Source organism: Cygnus olor, chromosome 2, assembly GCF_009769625.2.
Source record: "Cygnus olor isolate bCygOlo1 chromosome 2, bCygOlo1.pri.v2, whole genome shotgun sequence".
Lineage (NCBI taxonomy): Eukaryota > Metazoa > Chordata > Aves > Anseriformes > Anatidae > Cygnus > Cygnus olor.
The window spans coordinates 7,156,287-7,178,445 of record NC_049170.1 but is presented as its reverse complement, the minus strand read 5'-3'; the positions used below and the strand labels follow the sequence as shown (position 1 = coordinate 7,178,445).

At 45.4% G+C, this 22,159-nt stretch overlaps 1 protein-coding gene across 6 annotated transcripts in view; it reads left to right on the top strand.

The window, feature by feature from the left end:
- Positions 1-22,159, top strand: part of PRKAG2 (protein kinase AMP-activated non-catalytic subunit gamma 2) — a 218,302-nt gene that overhangs the window by 166,637 nt on the left and 29,506 nt on the right. For 3 of the 6 annotated variants that reach the window (XM_040546201.1, XM_040546202.1, XM_040546203.1), the window contains 2 exons: positions 461-533; positions 21,249-21,358. In XM_040546201.1, the coding sequence (XP_040402135.1) occupies positions 461-533; positions 21,249-21,358 (183 nt within the window). The other 3 variants (XM_040546205.1, XM_040546204.1, XM_040546206.1) reach the window with 3 other exon arrangements.

Below are 22,159 nucleotides of genomic sequence, written 5' to 3'. Positions count from 1 at the left end.
CACCGGGGGGGGGAGGGGGGAAGGAGCGAGGAGGCGGCGAGGTGCGGCGGCGGCCAAGCGGCGCCCAGCGAGAGGGCGCCCGGGCTCTGAGGGCTCGGCGGGGCCGCCCCCGGCCGCTCGCTGCGCGCCGGGGCCGGGCGGCGGCTCCGTGAGGAGCGGGTGCGGGGAGCCGCGGGGGGCGTAGGGTTAATGGGCCGGGCGCCGCCGAGGAGAAGGGGGAGGAAGGGCGAGCCGCGGTTCCTCCCCTCTCGCTGTGTGTAAGAGGCGGCGGGGAGCGGGTGAGGGAGCTAAGGGGCTGCCCTGGAGCTGCCGGTGCTCCCCCAGCAGCCGCCTGCCTTCCCCTCAGCGCCGCCGCCTCCTCCTCCTCCTATTCCCCCCGGCCGGCTGCTCCGATGCCGCCCCGGGGCCGGTGAGTCGGCGGCTGGATGCTCATCTCCTTCTCCTCTCTTCCCTCCCGCAGGCGGCTCCGGCTCCCTCTCAGCTCCCGGCCGCCTCCGAAGGGATGCTGGAGAAACTGGAGCTCGAAGATGAAGGTAAAAAAAAAATATATTAAAATTATTAAAAAAAAAAAAAGAATGGGGGAAGGGGAGGGAAAGGGGCAGCCCCGCTGAGGAGCCAGCCCCAGCCCCGCGCCTTTTGTCCCGGCCGCTGCCTCCTGAGGGGGCTCCCTCAGAGGCCCCGGGCGCGCTTTGCAGCCGCAGGGCCGCTGGTAGGGGCGGCAGGCTGAGGGGAGGCAGCCTGCGGGGCGTCCCCGGCCGCCTTTCAAGCCCTCTTTCTCCTCTAAAGCGCCTGTGATACCAAATATAGGCGCGGAGAGCTAGGTGCGAGCAGAGCTGGGAGGCTTGCGAGCTGCGGCTCCTGCTCCTCAGGGCTCTGCCTGCGCCTGTGATCTGGGTTTTCCTCGTGTGGCAGCTTCCCTGCCTTGTTCCTCGCTGTTTTATTAGGAGCTGTGGCTTAACAGAGGGCTGTGCCTGACAGAGAAACTCGCCAGGAGTTTCTTTATCTTGCAAGCACGAAATTATCGTGGAGAATCCCTAGTATTTTCACTGACTTGACCAAAGCATTCACTTGCCCCAAAAAAGATCCGTATTGAATATCGTGAGCTTCTCAGAAAGGATTAGATCAGTGGACGTGCTGCTAATCTGCGTGCTTGGTGTTGTGAAGTGCCTCAAACTTCACGAGCTGGGTTTTTCCGTAGTTGGTGGCTGCTATTGTAAAATGTAGGACAAATATTTAAGGAAAAATTGGAAATAGTAGGCTGAGTCATTCTGTGAAAATAAATATCTAAGCTGGTATGCTAATAAGGCACCTTCTTGGTTAGCAGCGTGCTTTTTGCAGCTGTGGGGCTGGACTGGAAAAGTAACACCTTTTATTTTAAGCTTCCTGTGTGTGAGAAAAGGAAGCTCTTGACAATTGGATTCTTCGAACTCTTTTAGGAGCCCGTACAGAGTCTGATTTCTCATGAAACACTTGTGCCTTTGAGTTGTAAACATAATGAAATATAAATATTTGATGCAAGGGATTTGTTGCGAACTTCTAGATTTCTTCTCAAACTGATTAACTAGTTTTAGTCAGGCTTTCATTTTGTGCTTATTAAGAATTAAATTTACTGGTTACTGTTTTGCGTTTTTTTTGTTTTTCTTTTTCTACAAAAATCTAGCTGCTACTACTAGATAGATCCTAAAAGCTGCTGACTCACTAACAGTTAAATCATCATAAGAGCTGCTATAAACATTAAAGCTTAGATATCTGAAAGGGGTATCAGGTTTAAAAAAAAATAAACTCAGTTTTATAACACTTTTACTACTTTATGTTGGTGTAAGAGACACCTGAGTAGGCTGAATGCCTGTATGGCTCGTAAAAACATCACAGTAAGGTAACCAGCAGCTTTCTACAGAACTCAGGTTTTCAAACTTCAGATTTGCTTTGTTTCTCAACTCGTTTAACGCCAAAACTAAGGCTTTGTGGGTAGGTACTTGAGCTGGGTGGGTGAGAGCTGTTCAGGCATCTGTCAAAAGACATTGCCTAATAGCAAATGTGTGACCAGTTTAAATTGGTATGTAAACTTTGAAAGGAAGCTGTCATCTAGCTCGCTTTCCAGATTGAATGAATACCTGGTTTTATACCTAATTTTATAGCAGAGTGGGAAGGGTGTGGATTGCTATATTCAGAGGGTAAGGTGCAAGTGAAATGGGGTGTGATTATCGGAGCAGAACTTACTGTCCGGGATGCCTGTAGAAGGAAATTGATAGAAAATTGAGACACAGGCGGAAATGCGGCAGCTTAGTTGCGGTACGTGTTTTATGACCTAAATTTTTGCACTAGTTGCTGTAGTTTGTGCTAATATTGGGGGTGGGGGAGTAAAATGACATCTGATGGTGATAATATTTTTGTTGGATGGCAAGTAGTTAGTATGCGGAAGTTGAGAAGCTTCCTTAACATTTTAGTAAGATTTAATTAGGTGGATGCAGCCGTAATTTAACTGATGATCTTTTGTCAAGCTCCGTGAACTCACTCCAACAATACCAAAATTAGAAGGTAAATAAGAAATTTGAAACTTGTTTTGGAACTACTTTTCTGACTGCCTCTAATTTTGAGTATTTCTTGCTAGCTTTTGAGTTTCTATATCCATCAACAGTTGATAATTGTCTTGTTTGTCAAATTATGCTGCAGTTCTCTTGAAACAGGTTAATAAAAAAGGCTGGAAAATGAGGCTCAGTGTGTTCCCTGAACGCCATCCAGTATGCTGAAATGGATTCCTGCTTGTCATTCTCCTCAAAGGTTACACAAATGAGAATGCGAAAGCACAGAAGGCATTCATTTAATTTGGATTCTAATTAAGAGAGTTACATTGGAAAAGGCAGTATGAGAAAGATTTATAGTCTAAGTAGTAAAGTAAGGAAATATGCAGAGTCTGGCCTGATGAGATTACTTCTCAATAAAATGGTACTGTCAACTCAAGGGGGATTTCTTCCCCTCTGAACACTTTGTACGTAATTAACGTGGGCAGTACTACACATGACGTTCCTGTACCAGAAAGGAATGCTAGTCTTCTTGGTTGAAAGCCTGTCTACTTAATAGATCTGGCCGGATTCTCTGGGGTCAGTGAAACTTCTTAGGGGTTGATCACTTGTTCTTCCTAGCATTGGCTTAGTAATACTGCTCTCAAGTGATGAAGAAGAGCAGGTTGCGGTGAGATGGTGTTTAACAGCACCAGATGCACTACAGCTGAGGTAGGACAGGCTGTAGGCTGATGGTGTGCACAGAGGAGAAAGACTGGGTAGGCCAATGGGTACTGGTTTTATTTAGGACTCCTTAAAGGGCTTTTTCCCCAACAGTAGTCGGATCAGAAAAGGAAAAACGCTATTGTAGAAAGTTCAGAGTATCTTTTCTGTTCAAACAGAAAATCCTCCAGTTAAAGCGTTATTAATGTAAGACTCTGAACTCATCTTGCTCAGTATTCCTTGGATGGGGCTGACCTACCTGTGTCTTCTCAAAACGAATGAAGGTTATCTGTTGGTGGGTGTGGAATTGCTCATTGTAGCCTGAAATTAGTGCCGAGAGACCTCTCACAAGTCTGTAGGTAGACTATCAACTTTTTTTTCTTTATATGCATTGTGGCTTTGCTTGTTCTGTACTAGTGTTTACGCAGTCATGTTTTATATTAGGGTTGGTTTTACTTCTGATCAATGTCAGGAGTACTTAAGGGTTGTATTTTATGGGGAATAAGATGAATGTGGAAAAGAGCAAGAAGAGATTGTTGTGAAGGTCTAATATGGAAAGAAAAAGGGCTTTAGTTAACAAATGAAAGCAAAGTGTAAGTTGTTAAGCTGGAATTTCAGAAACAGTTGTTACAGCAGTTACCTATGCTGTGCGAGTGAAAGCTGGGTTAGAGAAGCAAATGTGTACCTGTCAGTGGTATTGATTCCATTGGTACAGCTTTAGCATGTTTTTTGGAAGCTAGCTTTGTTGCAGTGTTGGCTCAAATCCATGTCAACCTCTTCTATTCACTCAGCTTGGGCAATGAAGTTGTTCCGCAGCCTGGTGACACCTCGGGGTCCCTCGGGCCCAGCCCCTGCCCCAGCAGGGCCACCCCGAGCAGGGTGCCCAGGCCCATGGCCAGGCGGCTTTTGGAGCTCTCCAAGGAGGAGACCCCACAGCCTCCGGGCAGCCTGGGGCAGGGCTGTCACTAAGATAAGTTTCTGGATGTTCAGAAGGAACCTCCTGTGTTCCAGTTCGTGCCCACGGCCTCCTGTCCTGCCACTGGGCACAGCTGCAAGGAGCCTGGCTCTGTCCTCTCTGGACACTCCTTTTAGGTCGTTGTATACATCGATAGGATTCCCCTGAGCCTCCTCTGGGCTGACGTCCTAACGGAAGTGACGCTTCAGTCCCTTTATCATCTTCATGGCTCTTCATTCAACTCTCTCCAGCATGTCGAGGTCTCTCTTGCACCGGGGGGCCCCAGACCTGGACAATATTCAGGTTGTGGCTTTACCAGTGCTGAGCAGAGGGGAAGATCACCTCCCATGACCTGCTACGCTTTGCCCAGGGCACTGTTAGCCTTCCTGATGGCAAAGGCCTGCTGCTGGTCGTGCCCCACTTGGTGCTCAGCAGGACACCAGACCCTTTTCTGCCGAGCTGCTCTCCAGCGGGGTGCTCCCCAGGCTTTGCCTTCCTCCACGTTCTCCTTGCGCTTCTCCTGGTAGCTACTGATGCGGCAAAGCTTAACCGCTTGTTTTCTGGCATCTGCTAACTGTTCTGGCGTCCGGGAGTCTTCGCGAGGCATTTGCTGCGGACAGGAGATAATTGCATGGTTCTTGTGTATCTGTGCTCAATTCCTAGTCTGGGAAAAGTTCTGCAGACGGCAGGCAGCAGCATAGCACTGGGGTCACGGGGCTGATGCGCTGGCTCTCGAACGCCCTCCTGCCATGGATTGATGCACAAAGTAGCACTTAGGCAGTTATTCGATAAACAGTTTGTATGGGAGTGGAATCTCTCACGGTGGTGCTCTGGCCTGCATCTCGCTTTCTTCTTCTCCTGTGTCGTACCCTTGTTTCTGGCCGTCTCTTGAAATAGACTTTGAGCAGTAATTGCATCCCCTTTTGACTAACTGTTGTGTCTGGAGTCATTCCTTCTGCGCTCCGTGGATTTTCTGGGAAGTGGTTTCTTACTGAGCTCCTCCTTTCTGCCAGCCTCCCGCTGCCACGTGAATATCCGAATCAAGGTACGAAAACAAATGGCGCCCTGAGGCCAAAAATAGCTGCAAGAAGTTACCAAGAAAATGCACGTTCATGTGCATGCCAGGTTTTGTTGCAGAACGTAAGGCTGAAGGATCAAGCGTTCAGGTTATGACAGAATCCTTTAATATTTCCTAACCCTATTGTGTTTAGTATTTCTTCAGCAATACGAAAGATAAGGCTTTCTTTTACAACTGCAATTTGTTTCTGATGTTAATAAGGTGGTTGTTCAAGCTGTTGAGAAATGGTATTTTGACCATGAGGTGTGCTCTGAGATATCAGGGTATGCGGTGATGATGATAGGGGGTGCTTTGCGTGGCCTTTCCTCAGCCAATTGGAACCCTAAATGTACGTAGCAAGAGTTGTTACATGGAGATAACTGGCATTAATGGACTTTGTGTAGTTGTAGGTCAGGATTCGTTTCTCTCTCTGCCTTACAGTTCATTTGTGGTGTAATATTTGAGGCATAATAGCACATTAGGAACAAAAATCCTGTTACATGGTGCCTTTTTCCCCCTGGGTACCCCATTTGAAGTCAGACTGAATACTTGCACCCAAAACTACAGTCAACAACTGCTCCCACCGAATTTACTCAACTTCTATTTTTCTGTCGCTTTACAGCTCAGAATACCAAGGGTACCATGAACTTCCCAGAAGAATTACCTCTCTGGGGTATTCAAATTTCAGCTTTATTACTTCATGCAAAAAGTTATGATCGAGTGCCCTGCTGTCCTGGGCAACCTCATGTCCCTTGTCTGTCACTTTGCTATTTAGGAACATTATACAAGTTTTCTCGTGGCGTTTTCCCTCTTCAAAGCTGAGGGATGGACGTTATGTATGAAATTACAGGTCAGTGCAAGTACAAAGCCTTCCTTGAAGAGCATAAAACATACTTTTGGCAGTTCTGTCTTAGGTTGTTCATGCAGTCTGCACGCTGGTCTCTTACCTTGTGCAAGTACTGCATTGGGTTCTTTCTGGAAGCCCGGTGCTCACTGTCTCCAACCAATCTTAACTCTTCCTGCTCCTACAAAAGATGCAGTTCTTGCTCTTAAAGTGAGGAAAGCCCTACTTGATCTTGACTAGGAAATAACCAGTTGACAGCAGCTAAGGCACCCAGAGCAAGTCATCTTTCAGGAAACAAACTTTTCAAGCGTTATTACTGTCCTGAAGATCATTTGCCAAAGTAAAAGATACAGCCCTGTTACGTAGGGTGAGCTCTAAAAATGTCTGCTTTAGGTCTTTGGGTTGGAGGAGCTTCCAGATGGAAAAACTTCTATAAAATTTGAATTTTGTCAAAACACTTCCCCAAACCCGTTCCTGGAAAGAGTGGAACCATTCTGGCTGAGATGTCCTGGGCAGGGGGGGGGCGGGAAACATAAGAAAAATGTCTGATGGCAGAGGTGAGTCCATGTAACCACTGGCAGAATTGCAAGCGACTGAAAGCAGAATGTTTGAGGAAGTGTTGGAGCTGATTTGTGTCCTAGTAGTATTGCACCTGCATGATCTGCAAACACAATGTCTACCTAGATTTTAGTAAAGCTCTTGGCACTTTCCCACAGCATTCTTTTGGAGAAACTGAAACTGGCTGGGGCCAGAGAGTTGTGGTGAATGGAGTTAAATCCAGCTGGAGGTCAGTCGCTAGGGACGTCCCCCAGGGCTCAGCGCTGGGGCTGGGTTCCTTTAACATCTTTATGAATGCAAGCGCTGTGTTCGGCTTTGGGCCCCTCACTACAAGAAGGCCATCGAGGCCGTGCAGCATGTCCAGAGCAGGGCTACGAAGCTGGTGAAGGGCCTGGAGCACAAGTCCTGTGAGGAGCGGCTGAGGGCACTGGGGGTGTTTGGTCTGGAGAAGAGGAGGCTCAGGGGAGACCTCATTGCTCTCTACAGCTACCTGAAAGGAGGTTGTACTGAGGTGGGAGTTGCTCTCTTCTCCCAAGCAACAGGACAAGAGGAAGTAGCCTCAAGCTGTGCTGGGGAGGTTTAGGTTGGATATTTGGAAAAAATTCTTGACTGGAAAGGCTGTGAGTCATTGGAATGGGCTGCCTGGGGAAGTGGTTGAGTCACCGTCCCTGGAGGTATTTAAAAGACATGCAGCTGTGGGGCTCTGGGACATGGGTTAGTGGTAGGCTTGGCACAGCTAGGTAAGGGTTGGACTTGATGGTCTTTGAGGTCTTTTCCTACTCAGATGATTCTGTGGCTTTATAATCCTCCTAGTGAAAGCCATTATGGGTTAGCAACTGCTTGACGTAAGGTCAGAGGCTCTGGGTAACATCATCCCAACTTCCAAATGTCCCGAGAACCCCTTCATGTGTTGATCGGAAGATGCTGAGCTTGCAGAGACGTGTGCTCCAGTAGTGACAGAAGTGACAGATGTGACAGTGTCGGTGCTGCCCCACAGCTGACCACATGATGCTGCCACTCGCCTGTGACCACTCTGGCGAGCAAGCCCCGTGTTTGAGCAGCGTGGCTTCTTCACTGAGCAACATCCTGATGGAGGTCTGAAGGATTCTGTCTGGTACACCCTGGTACACCTTGCCAGGGATGAGGTAGGGGTGAAATAATGTGGTGGTGGTGGCAGTGATAAGGGTGACAGCGGAGTACTTGCCGAAGTCGGCTCGATCCGGTTGTTGCTAGATAATCACGAGAGATGCTTGCGCTCCTAATCGCTTGCAGCAGATGCGACTGTCCTTTAAGATAGGGCTCCTCGTGAAGCAGGCTGCCTCCTGGATAACTCGAGGCTGGATGAGCAGAAGGCTTTGTCTGTGGGGCCTTCCTGTGAGGTCACCTACAACAGCACTGCTTTTGTTAGGTTAGGACCTTGCTCTTTGCAGGGCACTTAAGCTGCCTACAGTGACTACTTACTTGAATGTTTTGGCTTCCAGCATTTAAAACTGGACTAGCGTTGCGAGGAGGAGGGGAGTGGTTAAGTCCCAAACATTTTAGGGAATGCAGCATTTCCCATGGAAGCACAGTTGACAGTACCAGTTTTTCTTAACGCTTCTTGCCCTTGAAACAAAACACTCCTGTCCATACTGGGACTGGTGCGTGCTGTGGTGAGCTTTACTGTGGCTCTGCGAGCAGGGAGGACTGACAAAGGCAAAGCCAAGGAGGTTGGGGGAAAATCCTTCCGTGGAGTGTTACACCAGTGTCTAGTATTGAGGTATCACCGAATCAGTTCAATACAGATACAAACATAACTATGCAGAGCTGAATTAGATGTTTAGATACCTAGTTTGGCATCAAGACAGAGCTTTGCAAAGCTGAAATAACCTCATCCTTCTTAGTCACCAGTGTCTAGCATGTTTCTGAACGTGCGGATATTTTCACAGGAGCTTTGAAGACTATTTGAGTAAATCTAACTTGTCTTTTAGATGCCTTCCTCCTGTGCTGAACTTCATATGGATTTTGCTGTTTTACATAAACCAGCTTGATGAAGAGTTCTATTGAGTCAATGTTGTCAAGTTTAACTGTGGCAGAAATTAGATGGCACTCCTAAATTTTGTCTAAAAACAGCATTCTTATGCTGCAGATTCATAGTTTTGTTTCTGACAGAGAAGTTTCAAAGCTTTTTTTTTTCCAAGATATTTTCTCTCTTTTTTTTTTCCCCCCAGACTCTTTTGCTTTTCTCTGATTATTCAGTTCAGACACTGCGTATTTTCAGAAACAGAACCAAACTTTCAGCATTCAGTACCCCATGGTATTCTTTGGCTACTTAGTATGAATTCATGCTGCCACAGAGGCACAGAGGAAGAAGATACCTGAGGTGCTGGAGGAGAGAGCAAACTGTGGAAGGCATAGAAAAGGGCCATTTATGTCACCAGAGAATATAGAAGTTGTATTACAGGGAACAACTGGAAAGGCTTTTGATCATTTACTATGGTGAAAGGAGAGCCACGAGGGGACGTGATAACCCTGTGTATATGAAAATATCCTCTAAGGAGTGTGGGAAGGGGTAAACACCAAGGAGGAAAATGAGCTGAATGAAGAATAACGCTGGCACAAGAACAAATAGGAAGTGTCTGTATCTGTAGAAACCTTTGAACAGTATTCTGATTTCAGCATATTTGCTATAGCAGCGAGGTCTGTAGGATACACTTTTGGTGACTTGAGTTGCTTCAAGCAGAGAGGAATCAATCGGTCAGTGAAAGGGGTTGTGTGGTCACCGTTAATAGAAGGCTCTGAATGCCATAACACAGAAGGTGAATGCTTTGCCCTGCTTTGCTTTACACTTGTAGTTGCGTGTTTGTCTTCTGCCATGGCCTTCCTTGAACTCCTCTACTCTTTTTCCTTTTTAAAAATAAAAAATACAACTTTGTTCTGCCTGGATGTTGGAAAAGGATCAGCTTTGGGTGAAGTTGCAGTTAATGGGATACAGAGAATGGATCAATACAACTTCTAAACTAGCTTCCAGAGAACTTAGCTAAATGCTGAATGTATTGTACTGATGTGTGTTGATTCTCACCTGCTTCAGTTAGCACCTGTCTGTTCTATTTCTGTGCGGCTCCAAGCAATACCTGCCATTAGTTACGTCTCTTCAGTGGCATACTGAGTGATTAAAAGCTTTAAGATGTTGTCAGTAGGTAGTTACTCAGTATTTGAGACCAACAGTTTAAAAATTTGAGTGGAGAAATGCATGCTTACAACACATTTTATTAGACCCGACCAAACTGTTTCTCGAGCAAGCACGGTCCAAAGTCCTTAGGCTTCAGCCAAAAATTTATTTCTTCCTTTAAAGCATTTTATGCCTTGAGATTAGATTAGGAGATCTCTCACTGAAGACTAACAAAGATTAGATCCTTACCCTGTTCAATAAGGATGTAGCTGTGCCTGGTGAAGATGTCTGCACTCATTTTGGAGCTGCTGGGCTTGTGGACAGTGCTCTGGTTAAGCTGCTTGTTACGGTGTGGTCTTAAACTAACCCTGCACAGACTTAAAGGGGTATTTCTCTTCTAAAGTGTGTGGGCTGTGTGTATGTAGTAGGATTTATGCTTGCTCTAAAGAAACTGCAAAAGCTCCCATTTTTACCAGTCTTCCTGTATAGGTAATATTCCCCAGGATAAGCCTGCTGCCTTCTTACATCCCTCACAGACCTCGAACCTTCCCTGAATGCAGCTCCCCAGCGTATGGATCCCGATAGTAATATTCAGAGCCTTAATACCATTTTTGGTTTCTTGGGTTGTGGCCTGCATCTCGCAATCTTGAAGAGCATGTCTGCATTCCAGACAGGCGACATCTTAAATTAGATCTTTGTTGGGGATGTTTAGGGAAAAATTGCAGTGCTTGTTGTCGAGGGAAGAACTTGAACATGTCGTTAGAAAATGTTTCAGGTCCATTTCTTCTTTATTGTGGTGAAAATCTTAGAAGCGCTGATAGGTTGAAGGGTGAAGCTGCTGCCTTACTCACAAAACCACAGTGAAGCAGCTTTTGGCAAAGTACAAATCTTTAACTTTGACCAGCAGTTGATCTCGGTGATAGTGGGCTGTTTCAGAAGTACTCACTTGGGCTTGTGATATTGTTTACCAGTTCCCCAGGTAGTCCCCAAACAACGCGGCTCTCGCATGTAAACAAATAAGTTTCTGTGCCTGCCTGGACAAGAAACTTCAGAGTTACTATGATTAGCTCTGGAATGTGAGATTTCTTAAGCTGCTCGTCGCTTTCTGTCTGCCTCAAATCTCACGTAATTATTTGCTCAGGCAGCCTGCTAGCAGAGGGCAACAGGACAAAGAAAGCGTTAACTTCTCAGCCTGTTTGCTAGGACTTCTCAACCCCAAAAACGAGAAACAAAATTCAGTGCAGGATTTCAAAGTGTGCTATGACACAAGGAGAGCTGAAAACAGAGTCTTGCATTGTTTCAGGCAGCTGTTTGCATTAATTTTCTCCTACAAGTCTTGGTTCTCACTGACTTGGGAGAAGTGGAGATATTCAAGCCTAAAACCCAGAAAAGTGGATCTTCTGATCTCAGGAACTCGTGGTCCGTTTTTTTTTCTTCACTAAGGCAGGATGTGCCTAGGCAGTGTCTGATGTTTGTCTCATTCCACGTTTAGGACCTTTGAAGGAGGAGACCGTACAATATCCCAAGGTTGCTTTGTTTGTTTAGCCAGCTTCTGGAGGGAGTTAATGGCCCTGTAACAACTGGGGTGGGTTTTTGTTTGTTTGCTTTTGTTTTGTTTAAGCAAACTGCCTTTTCCCCACTTGTGCTTTATTAAATCAAATGAATAACAGTAGGGTAGTTCTTAGTAGTGCTGTTTAGTCACTCCCCTAATTTGTGCTCATCAGACTGAGTGCTTTTTTCCAGTTCTGGTATTCTTTGAAAGACTGTAACTCCAAGCCATTTATGAATATGAGCTTAAATTCCTGCAACCTTGCTGCAAACTCTTGGAAACATCTTCAATTCCTGACTTGAAGATCAGTAATTAAATTTTTGGAATAAAAGGGAGCCCTGATTCTCTGAGACTTTTTGCAGTGTTGTACCTGTGAAATATCAAGGTGCTGATTTTAAAAAAAAAAAAAAAAAAAACCTTCTCTGAGCCTAGCTTGTAGAAAACTAAGGTGATGAGGTCAGGATGTGCTTTTTTTTGTCACTGAAACCACTTTTCCTTTCCATGTTCCTTCAGTAGTTTTTGAACATGGTAATCAGTTTCAGCTTAATTTCTAAGAAATGAAGGCTTCAAAACCCCAGTTCTGTGAAGCTTTGTGAAAGTGGAGAGCGTGTCCCTCTTGCAACAGCACTTGTACAGACGAGCTGTGGCATGAACTTAAATTGCCTAGTGAAAAATGACATAAGGTGGACCAAAACTCTTTGAAAAGAGTTTGTTTTGGAGCTCATATCTTAAAAAATGCCCAGCCCTTGTTGTCCAGGCCTGCAAATTCACTGAAAAAGAGGTCCTAGTTTTGCTGCAACTTGGGCTGCTTTGTGTACTTGTGGAATCACCTTGTGGTGATTCTACTGCCCATTTTTCAGATGTAGCAGCATCAAAGTTTGCTTTAATATCTATATAGCAAATGTGCTGTGTTTATTTTTTTTACCCTTCCTTTTTTCATCCAGTTTACTACTTTATCTGTCTGAGTTGGACTGAACTGTTCTTGAAAATCACGTTGGTTTTCTTTGCTTTCAATAAGCTTATTCTCTAGGTGCCTATAAACACGTGGGTTTTAATAACTTGTTTCAGCACATACCTAAGTGTTTGGACCCTTCCTAAATTTGTCTGGCTTTCCTTTAGCCTAGAATTGTATCTTCCCCTTCATGAACTTGGTGAATTTGGGGATAGTTGTTTATAGGTAGGCTGTCTTCTGTCTACATCTGCAATATCTCCTGTCTCTGCATCAAGCACCTCCTTGTGACGAGGGGAGATGACATCCGAATCACTTAGTGACCTGAAGTGACTGAATAGTTGCACAGACTCCAGAGTTCACAAGCCAAATTTGTGTGTGAAAAGGTGCAGATGCAAGCAATCCTAAGTCTTATTTCAGTGTCTCAAGCAACTACAAATACAACTTCAGAGCTGAAATGTTTTAAGACGTGTTGTGGCTTCTTTTAGCTTTGAGTTGTTTTAAGAAAAAATGAACCTTCTTCTGAACACTGAAGCAACGAGACATTTGTCCCTAACCTGTTCGTGTACCTATTCTTCCTCATTTCTTGTACCTCTGGCACCTCTTCCTATCTGTAGGATGCGTTACAGTTCGCAGGGCATAGCTTATTCTTTCTAGTAGTGTCCCTGCTCATGCTTTGTCAAGTCCTCTTCCTACCCGAAGTTACGTATTCTCATTGTAATACATAATTGAACCCATCTTGGATCACCGCAGAAGCTGTTGATAGAGATCTGCAGATAAACTTCCTATCACTCCTTTGTATCAGCGTATCTCCGATCTGTAAACTCAATCTGATCTTTCTTTAGCTGCCAGCTCATGCATTCCTTTAGATCAGGGGTGGGAAACATCCATCTGCGACTTCTGTATCACGTAGCCTGTGGCTGCGTGAATAATGCTGCCTTGTAAGTTTAATGTGTGGTCTGCCAGCGTACTTTAGGTTTGTTTGCGGCTTTCAGAAAGAAATGATTTCTTGTCGCTGTCTTCGCATCCTATCTTATGCTTCCCTGCATTTGAAATCCTTTCAGCTTGTCATGGAATAGCCAACCCCATCGCTGTCATCATCTTGCTTTCCATGTGTAAGACTAAACTCGCTCTTCTCTTCCTAAAATCAGAACTAGTCCTTCGCTAGCCTTGGTCGCTGCATTAGCAACGAAGTTGTTCCAGGCATGTTCTAAAAACTTCATGATTTATCTCCTGCTGTTTACGGCAGGCATCTTTGTAACCATCTATTTCCACCTTTTCCATCTTTTGTTGCCACTAGGTCTTATCCTCTAATTACGTGGGTGTTTCTTGGCACTTGGTTGCTTTCTCCCTGAGAAGTTTCCTCATGAATGAGCAGAAACCAAATGGTACAGTACAACAACACTTCTTTTTTTCTCTGCTTGCCCTTCTTAACCTTCTTAAGCTAAGTCAGTATTCTTCTCCTACAGAGTCCGACGCTGATTCTTCTTCTGGTGCCTTGTTTCTTGTCTGCTCTCTTCAGTGCTCCTGGCTCCAGAGCAGGCAGCTCAGCAGACCGAGAAGTCCTGCCTTCTTACGGCATTGTTCTGTTACAAAACAAGCTGCTTGTTCTTCTCTTCCAGTCCCTCAGTTCCCATGCTTTTCATCGGATACCTTGTACATTTAATTTGTCTGTGTATCCTTCAAATCTATTTAAAAAGAACGTTATCCTGACAAATTAGCCATATTTCTGTTCGGGGGGGTAGGTTGAGACAGAGCTGTTGTTGCTCATCACTGCAGCAAGATTCTGCACGCAGCACAGCCCTGGGTTTGTTTCCAGTGCTGGTTCCTGGCTGGGGGATGCTGATAAAAGCCCACCCGAACACTTACTTGATTCCTGGAGCATTGATCTCAAAACATCTTTCTCATTCAAACACCTTCATTTCCTTTGAAAATAATTTCCAGGGACTGTTGGTCAGCTTGTAGAGACACCTGAGGAATAGGTTGTGGTTCTCACTACTGTCACTGCGGTGCTTTGAGTGGGTGAACTCTGTCTGTTCTGGGTGTCTCCTGGAGCAGCTGTTAGGGACTTACACAAGAACTGCTGCTGTCTCCTGCTTCTTGAAAGTTGTGGCAGAAGTTATCCAGAATATTAACTAACTCAGAATATTAACTAATATCCTGAGTTGGAAGGGACCTCCAAGGATTGAGTCCAACTCCTGGCTCCACACAGGACCACCCAAAACCAGACCCTGTGTCTGAGAGCAGTGTCCAAACGCTTGATCTCTGTCAGGCTCAGTGCCGTGCCCACTGCCCTGGGCAGCCTGTCCCAGTGCCCGACCACCTCTGGGTGCAGAACCTTTCCCTAACCCCCAGCCTGACCCTCCCCTGTCCCAGCTCCATGCCGTTCCCTCGGGTCCTGTCGCTGTCCCCAGAGAGCAGAGCTCAGCGCCTGCCCCTCCGCTCCCCTCGTGAGGGAGCTGCAGGCCGCCATGAGGCCTCCCCTCGGCCTGCTCTGCTCTGGGCTGAACAAACCCAGGGACCTCAGCCGCTCCTCACACATCAGGCCCTCCAGACCCTTCACCATCTTTGTAGCCCTCCTTTGGACACTAATAGTTTCATGTCCTTATATTGCAGCACCCAAAGCTGCACACGGTATTTGAGGTGAGGCCGCACCAGAGCAGAGCAGGACAATCCCCTCCCTCCACCCACCAGCAGTGCCGTGCCTGATGCACCCCAACACATCCAATAACTTCAGACTGAGGGCAGACAGAAACTTTACAAGGTTTGGTGACATTTTAAAGATAAAAATATAGACAGAAGAACAACAAACAGGGTTAGTGACATGCCTTCCGCCTACTGCGTGCTCTGCCAAGAGCTACCTGTAACTCGTACTGCCTTATTTAACTGGTTAGTCACCCCGGTGTCTTCTGGCACCGTTGGATGTAGCTGAGTCAACCTAATGGCTAGCTGCCATGACAAGGATGTGGTGTTCTGCAGCTTCTAGGGCACAGGAAGGGCAGGAGTCATCTGCTAGATACAGGAGCTAAACAGACCTAAAACTGGTAAGACCAGAAGGCCAAATTTCTGCGCAATCCAGCATTTCCAGCCAATTCGTGGAACAGTTCTGTGGAAACCTAGAAGCACCGAGTGAGCGAGGGGAGCCACACAGCTAGCACGAGGGGAACAGCTGCTGCTGCTGCTTATGCTGCTGTGGAGCCACGTTTTTTGGACTTGGCCTCTGAAAGGTGGAGTTATTCTGTGTTTGGTGGCAAAGGAATGGCTAGGAATGTAAATAAATAAATAAATAAATAAAATCTTTTAAATTGCTGCTTAAGCCATTCTCAAATTGCTATTTTCACTGCCATATGGATTTATCTACTACAAATTAGTTAACTAAATACTTTTAACGAGTTATTTTACCTGAGTAAGGAGTATAAGATTACTAAAAGAAGTGTTATACCAAGAAAAGGAAAGCTTCTCAGCATGATTATACCAATAAATCTCACCTAATGCATTGCTGTTCGATCAGCTCTGATTAAAAATTGGGATGAAAAATGTCTCTAACAGTAACAATTATGACTTGCTGGTATCTGAAATGTGATCTTCAGTATCTTTGAAGCTTTGATTTTTATTTTTTTTGTGAGTGGCTTGGAGCAACTTAAACTACAGATGCATATGTTTGTGTCCAGTAATGGAAGAGACTGTTTTTTTTTTTTCCCCAGTAACTGGGTTCTTTAGTACACGTGAGGCTGACATAAGTACACTTCTACTCTTCCCCATTTCCCTTATTTGCCATCTGAACCGGCCAGGAGGAGCTGCTTTTCCTAACAGTGGTCTAAGCTGGAGTGTTTGGCATTGGGACTTCATAGCTCCTGTTGCTGTAAGGAAGCTCTAGAGAAGGACTGATGTGTCTGTATGTGGTTTGCCATCCTTTGTCTGACTAGGCAGTTAGCTGAACATATTTTTGACTTACTGTTCCAAGGTGTTTTTCCTGCTTTTTAAAGGATCTTTAAAATTAAGTAGTTAATTTCATAGTAAACTTAGAAATGTCAGTTATCCAAACAATTGTTTTGGTTCCCGAGGAGTCTTTGTGTTTTCAAACACCTGAGAGCTGGTAACTCCAGTAATTCTCCATCTAATCGTGAGGAGCAGGAGTGCTGCTGCGTGTTCTTACAGCTGCAGCGGCACGATTGTGGGCTGTGGTGGAATTAACTCTTGGCTGAAAGAAAATGCTTTTTGTGGAACGCCGTGTCTGTGGTTCCAGGAACAAACTTTAAGAGTGACCAGATACCAGCACAGAAATACAAGGAGCATAATAAGGTAAAAAAGCTCATGGTTTTGTGTTGTTGAAACTGGGAAACGTGTACAGTCCAGGATCTCCTTGCTGGGCCTGCCTGCTGGGGTATAGCACAGAAAGAGAGCCTGTGGCTTGCAGGAAACACTTTTGGGGAACTTCCTATCAGCTTTTATGTAGCGGTATTTGAAGGCTTTTCAGTATGTGTTGGCCATATGTACTACTGCAGGTTCCTGTTGTCCATCTGCAGGCAATTCTTCTTCTTTTTTTTTTCTTGAAGGCCTTGAAATTCTGAGGTAGCTACAGTAGAAAAGCACTGTGTGGTGGCAAAGGGATGAGTGGAACTGAAGGTACCTGTACAGGGGATCTCTGAGGAATGCTTTCAGGAACACTGTGGAAGTTTCCTTTTCACTTAGGAGGAGTATTCAGACGCTAACTCCACCGTAGAGCTCTCTAAATAGATAATTACACTTAGATCACGGTGGGACCTGGTACTGAGTCAGTTTTGCTGAGTAGTTCATCCATGTTTTTTTATTTGGGGAAAAAAGCCACAATGTTTTTCAAAATATTTACTGTCTGAAATAAAGTTAAAGCATCTCTGTTATAGAGGAGGCTGGGAGAGAAAGGAATAAAAATGACTTGGTCTGAAGTGCGTAAGATGGTGTAGATTGGGAGGGGAAATAGCTTGATCTTCCTTTTGAAGGATCTCGGCCTGTAGGAGTAAAGTGAGGATGTGTGATGACTTTACACTATAAAAGACCTTAAGACAGGCTGTAATCAGGTGCTTAAATTGTCCAAAAGTTTTGTAACCTTTCAGGTAACTTCTGCTTGTGTTCTATCTAAAAAAAAATTGCAGAAGAAAGCCCTGGGGGGTTAGAGTATTTTGCCTTCACCTATGGCTTGTGGGGAGGGAGTGCACGTGGAGAACGTCCACTTGCAACACACCTTTCTGATCCATCTTCAAGAAACAAGCTTTCACGAGGGAACACCCACAAGGAAACAAACTATCACTCATAGTGGACTCTTCTCTCCTGATCCCTGCTGTAGTTTAAGATGCCTCCTGCTGGGAATCTGTTCTGTCGGCGAGCCAGGTAACATTTGGCTCATCAGCTGTGGGAAGCCGAGGTCTGGCTGGAGGCAGCGTCCTTAATCGTGGTATAGGTCCAGCAAATGTATTCCCCGGGGCTTCTTTGCAGCTGCATTTGCTGAGTCAGGACACCCGTAGTTGTCTGGTGCCATTCCATCCTCACGCACCTTACAGGAGTTGTTACAGAAGCAATTTAAGAAAGGCACAGGTCAGGCTTCTGCCTCAGGGAGAAGGAATACAGTTGACAGGAGTGGCAGGGACGGGCTGTGCTTGGTGCTGCTGCCGTGCCACTTCAGCTGCCAGGGAGAAGCGCTCCCCTAGGAGGCCCTGCCCTCAGAACTACAGTAGCTTGTAGTCCTTCTGTGGCTTCTGATACAGCTTGGGGCATCCCTGACTGTAACTGGGCTTCTGCAAATGAGATCCGGATGCAAATCTAATCCTGGACACCTCAGTCCCTTCTTCCAGCAGGAGCGGAGGATCTGTATCACTTCTTGTCCATGTCGTACACCCTTCTGGTATCAACACCTGAGTACGTTGCTGATTTATGGTGAAAGAATAGCCAGTATATGTATGCAACTCCAGCTTGTGGGGCAAATGATTTTCTGTGAAGATGAGAGCTGATGTGCAGAGACTGGGTGGGGCTTTAGGTCAAGCAGAAAGGTATTGTTCTTGCCTGTCTGAAGGGAGCACTGCCTTGCAGGTACAGGGCAAGACTGCAGTAGCCTAATAGCCAGAAAGGATGGGCATTTATAGCGAAAACAGAGCTAGAAGGTAAGTAACAGAATACTAATGTCCTGCGGAGATCAGGGTATTTATATCTGATAGTTTGTATTTGCAGCACGGTGGTGGTTGGGTACAAATGAAGGCAGCACGTTTGTCCTCTCGAAGGTTAAAGGAACTGTAAAGAAGACTCTGCCCTGTCCCTGTGCTGTGCGGGAGAGGTGGATGGGAGTGCACCCTTGGGGAGTCCCAAGCCTGCTGGAGACCTCTTCTCCTTTCAGCAGCCGCGTACACCGATAACTCGCACGCAGCTCTTGCACAAAGAGCTAGCTTGAGGCAGCTCCTCGGTACTCATGGATGGCTGAAGGGCTTGGAAGGTCTTGAATATCCTTTCCAGTTGCCACTTGATGACACCATTTAGAGCATACGAGGAAGCGCAGCGGGGCTTATGTTTTGCATGTTCAGCTGGTGGGTGATATAGCGGTGCATTATGCTGGTCTGTAGTGTAAGGATCTGCAGAAACAAACCTCAGTTCCAGCTGGACAATTGCATCCTTGTTTAGACCCTGCTGGAGTTCCCTAGCTATTTTTATAGCTGTTAAACACAGAGCTCACAGATGACTGTCTTGTGCTTCTGAATGTTTCCGATCCTAACTTTCCATCCTCGGGGAAGGAACCGGTTGCTCTGGGGTGATGTGCCTAATCCTGATTTCTGAGCTGGGAGACAAACTAGGGTGAGACAGCAGCGCCTAACCAACCCCACACATCCCAAATGGGTGAGGATTGTTGAGGTCTGGTTGAAAGTATGTGTTTAAAGCGTGTGCTGAGCAAGAGGAGGGTTTCTAGGCACATCTTTACTGTGCTGGTCCATACAGGGTTCGTAGCTGTGCCTGCCATTCCCAACCTTGCCTGATTAAACCTGGCAACACGCTCTATCAGCAATTACTGCCCTTGCTACATCTGCATAACTGTTGGTAGGCCGACAGAACGGTACCCAGCGATGATGTCATCTGCTAAGGGTATCATTTTTTCAGCTAAAAACAGTTGGTGGCTTTGCAGTTCATCCGTTATTCGGTGTTTTCCTATGCTTGTGTCTACCAAAAAAAAAAAAGGCTAATTGTATACAAAGTGACATTGTCACGGCTACAGAATCAATAGGACGTGCAGATTCAGGATACCGCACAGAGGGACTGCGTTGATGGCTGTAGAAGCGACCTTAACTTCCTAACGACCAGGCTATTTCTCTTGTCATCTAAATGTTCTCATTATTGTTTCTAGTGCTTAGTGTCTCATCCACCCCCTCCTTCTCATGTGCTCTTAAAGAAAGCCAACCATAACTCGCCCTGTTGCAGGGTCAGTACATTCGCCTTGTGCAGACAGTAGCCATGTAAGCTGTTGTGGAAGCTGGAGGGTGATAAGCTGTTCCTCTATTACGGGGTTACATAAAGCGTCCTCTGTTCCCAACTGCCTTTTTTGACCTCTCTTATACATGCCCTTGCCGAGTCAGTACCAGTTCCCCTTTGGTATCATCTTATAAAGGCTGCTTCGCACCAGCCTTGTCCGAGTCAATCTGTCTCATTCTTCCCCTATCAGTTTGCTCGCATTGTTTTCTAATCTCTTATCAATTTTTCCTAGCTCCTGCTGTTTTCACTCCTGGTCCTGACCTTTGTAGGAACATAAATCCAGCAAATGATTTTTTTTTCTGCTTCTTTCCAGTTGAACTCTTCTGTATTCCTCTGGAACTGCTGCTTGGGTTTTAGTGGGGAAAGGGCTTTTTTAAAGAGTAGGGGGAGCTGAAGAACTTAACTTAGCATGCAGAGAGACTGCCTGTATGCTAGCGTAGCCACTTACAGGGGAGTTTCATCTTGGCTTCTGTAGGGTCGTACTAAAACTGTGCTGAGCCACCCTGTGGAAGTGACATTTTCTCTGGCACTAGAGGATTAATTTTGAGCACGTGTAGCAAACAAGGATTTCGAGGTTTATAGCTTTCTAATACAAAGTTCTTCAATGGTTAGTAGGTAGGTGAGGTTTGGGTTTTTTTCCTCACTCTGCAAAAGCATAACATGACCAAATTCCTGCTCATTATTACAGGATTGAAAGGGTGCACGTCTGATAGAGAGGTTAACCTTGACTGAGTTTCAGGTACCTGCTGTAAAGAGTGGAGGGCCAAAGGGCTTTTAAATAAAGTAACATACCCAAGCAGATCTAAAGACCGTATGCATGTGGATCTGAACTTGACAAATGCAAAGTTAATTTAATATAGATTGAATGGTGTGTCCTTGCTACAGACAGGTCACATTTAACAACAACAAAAAAAAAACTACCAAAAAAAACGAGTCCAGGCCAAATGGATCCTGTTTTCATAAATGAACTGTGGGATTTGTGACGTTTTGTGTAACGTAGTTTGAATGGAGTGGTGCTGATTGTGGAACTTGCCTACTGCCTCTTAAGAAAATACAAAACTGAAAAGTGGACCGAACAAAAGTGTGATCAGAACCGTGTTAACTTAAGGAGCTTGGCTTAGTTAAGCCTGACACTACTTAAATGTGCAACTTGCTTTGTACATACCTGGAGTTCAGGTACTAAGTATGCATAGTCAATAGCTTGCTGGTAGGGAAACAAAACCAAAACATAACCGTTTAGTACTGAAGTCCTTCCTTGTCAAGGAGAAGCAGCGCGTTTTGCCTGTGTGCTATTTAACTGGAGAGGAAAGATAAGTGAAATGCAAAGTGCAGGACTACAAATTGTCTAGATCTGAAAGCGTGGATTTGAGTCTTGCTTTAGGGATGTCCTGCTATGGTGTTCAGTTGATTTGGCATGCTTTTTTACTCTTCTTTTAAGGTTATTTAAATAAAACAACATAATGTTTTTACTTACAGCACTTGAAGAATCGGAAAGTGACATTTATGTGCGATTCATGAGGTCACACAAGTGTTATGACATTGTTCCAACAAGCTCTAAGCTTGTTGTTTTCGACACTACGCTACAAGTGAGTATTCTCCTTTCAGTCTGCCTTTGCTTGCAGTTCTCTTTTTTTTAAATGGGCGTGTGTTTCCTGAGTGTTAAATGCAATTTGAGCAGCTCTCCCATAATGCTTTACTTTGAGTACAAGCCCCCATATTGTTTCAACTGTATCTTTCATGTCCTGCTAGAGGAGGAGCTGTGGGGAGGCTTCCTGGTTGAATAGAATGAGCAGGTAACTTGTTGGAGCTGGAGTCACTGGCTGGGAAAACTTTCAGAAAAATCCAAATTTATATCGGCTTCTTCATGCTGTGAGAATTTCTGTAAAGACATCTCATCTCATATAAAGATCCCTGTTCAGTAGTTAGAGTACCTAGGTGTTCTGAGCCTGTTGCTGCTATGTTGGTACGATGATTTAGGACTGAAATGGATGGCTTAATGACACAAATTACCACAGTCTCCAGAAAATTTTTGTTTTCAGTTTCTCATTTTGCGTTTAATCAGTAAATCATCATCTGCTAGGCTCTTGGCTCTGTGGGAAGCGTGTAGTTGCCAAAAGATGGCAATAGCTGCCTGCTACAGAAATGGAGTAATCTGTTCTGCAGTGTGGTAGAGCACTGTGGCTTTTTGTTTCCTGGATTTTGCAATGGATGTTTTTTTGCGGGGTGGATTTCTTTTTGTTTTGGTTTTGGTCTGATTCCTTTCAAAGGTGCTCTGCTCTAGCTTAACTGTGCACGTACTTTGTCCTGGAATGTACTCAGTTAGGCTCCAGCCTTCCACAGTTAAAGAAAACCATATAATGGATACTTAGTCCCAAAATATTCACAGA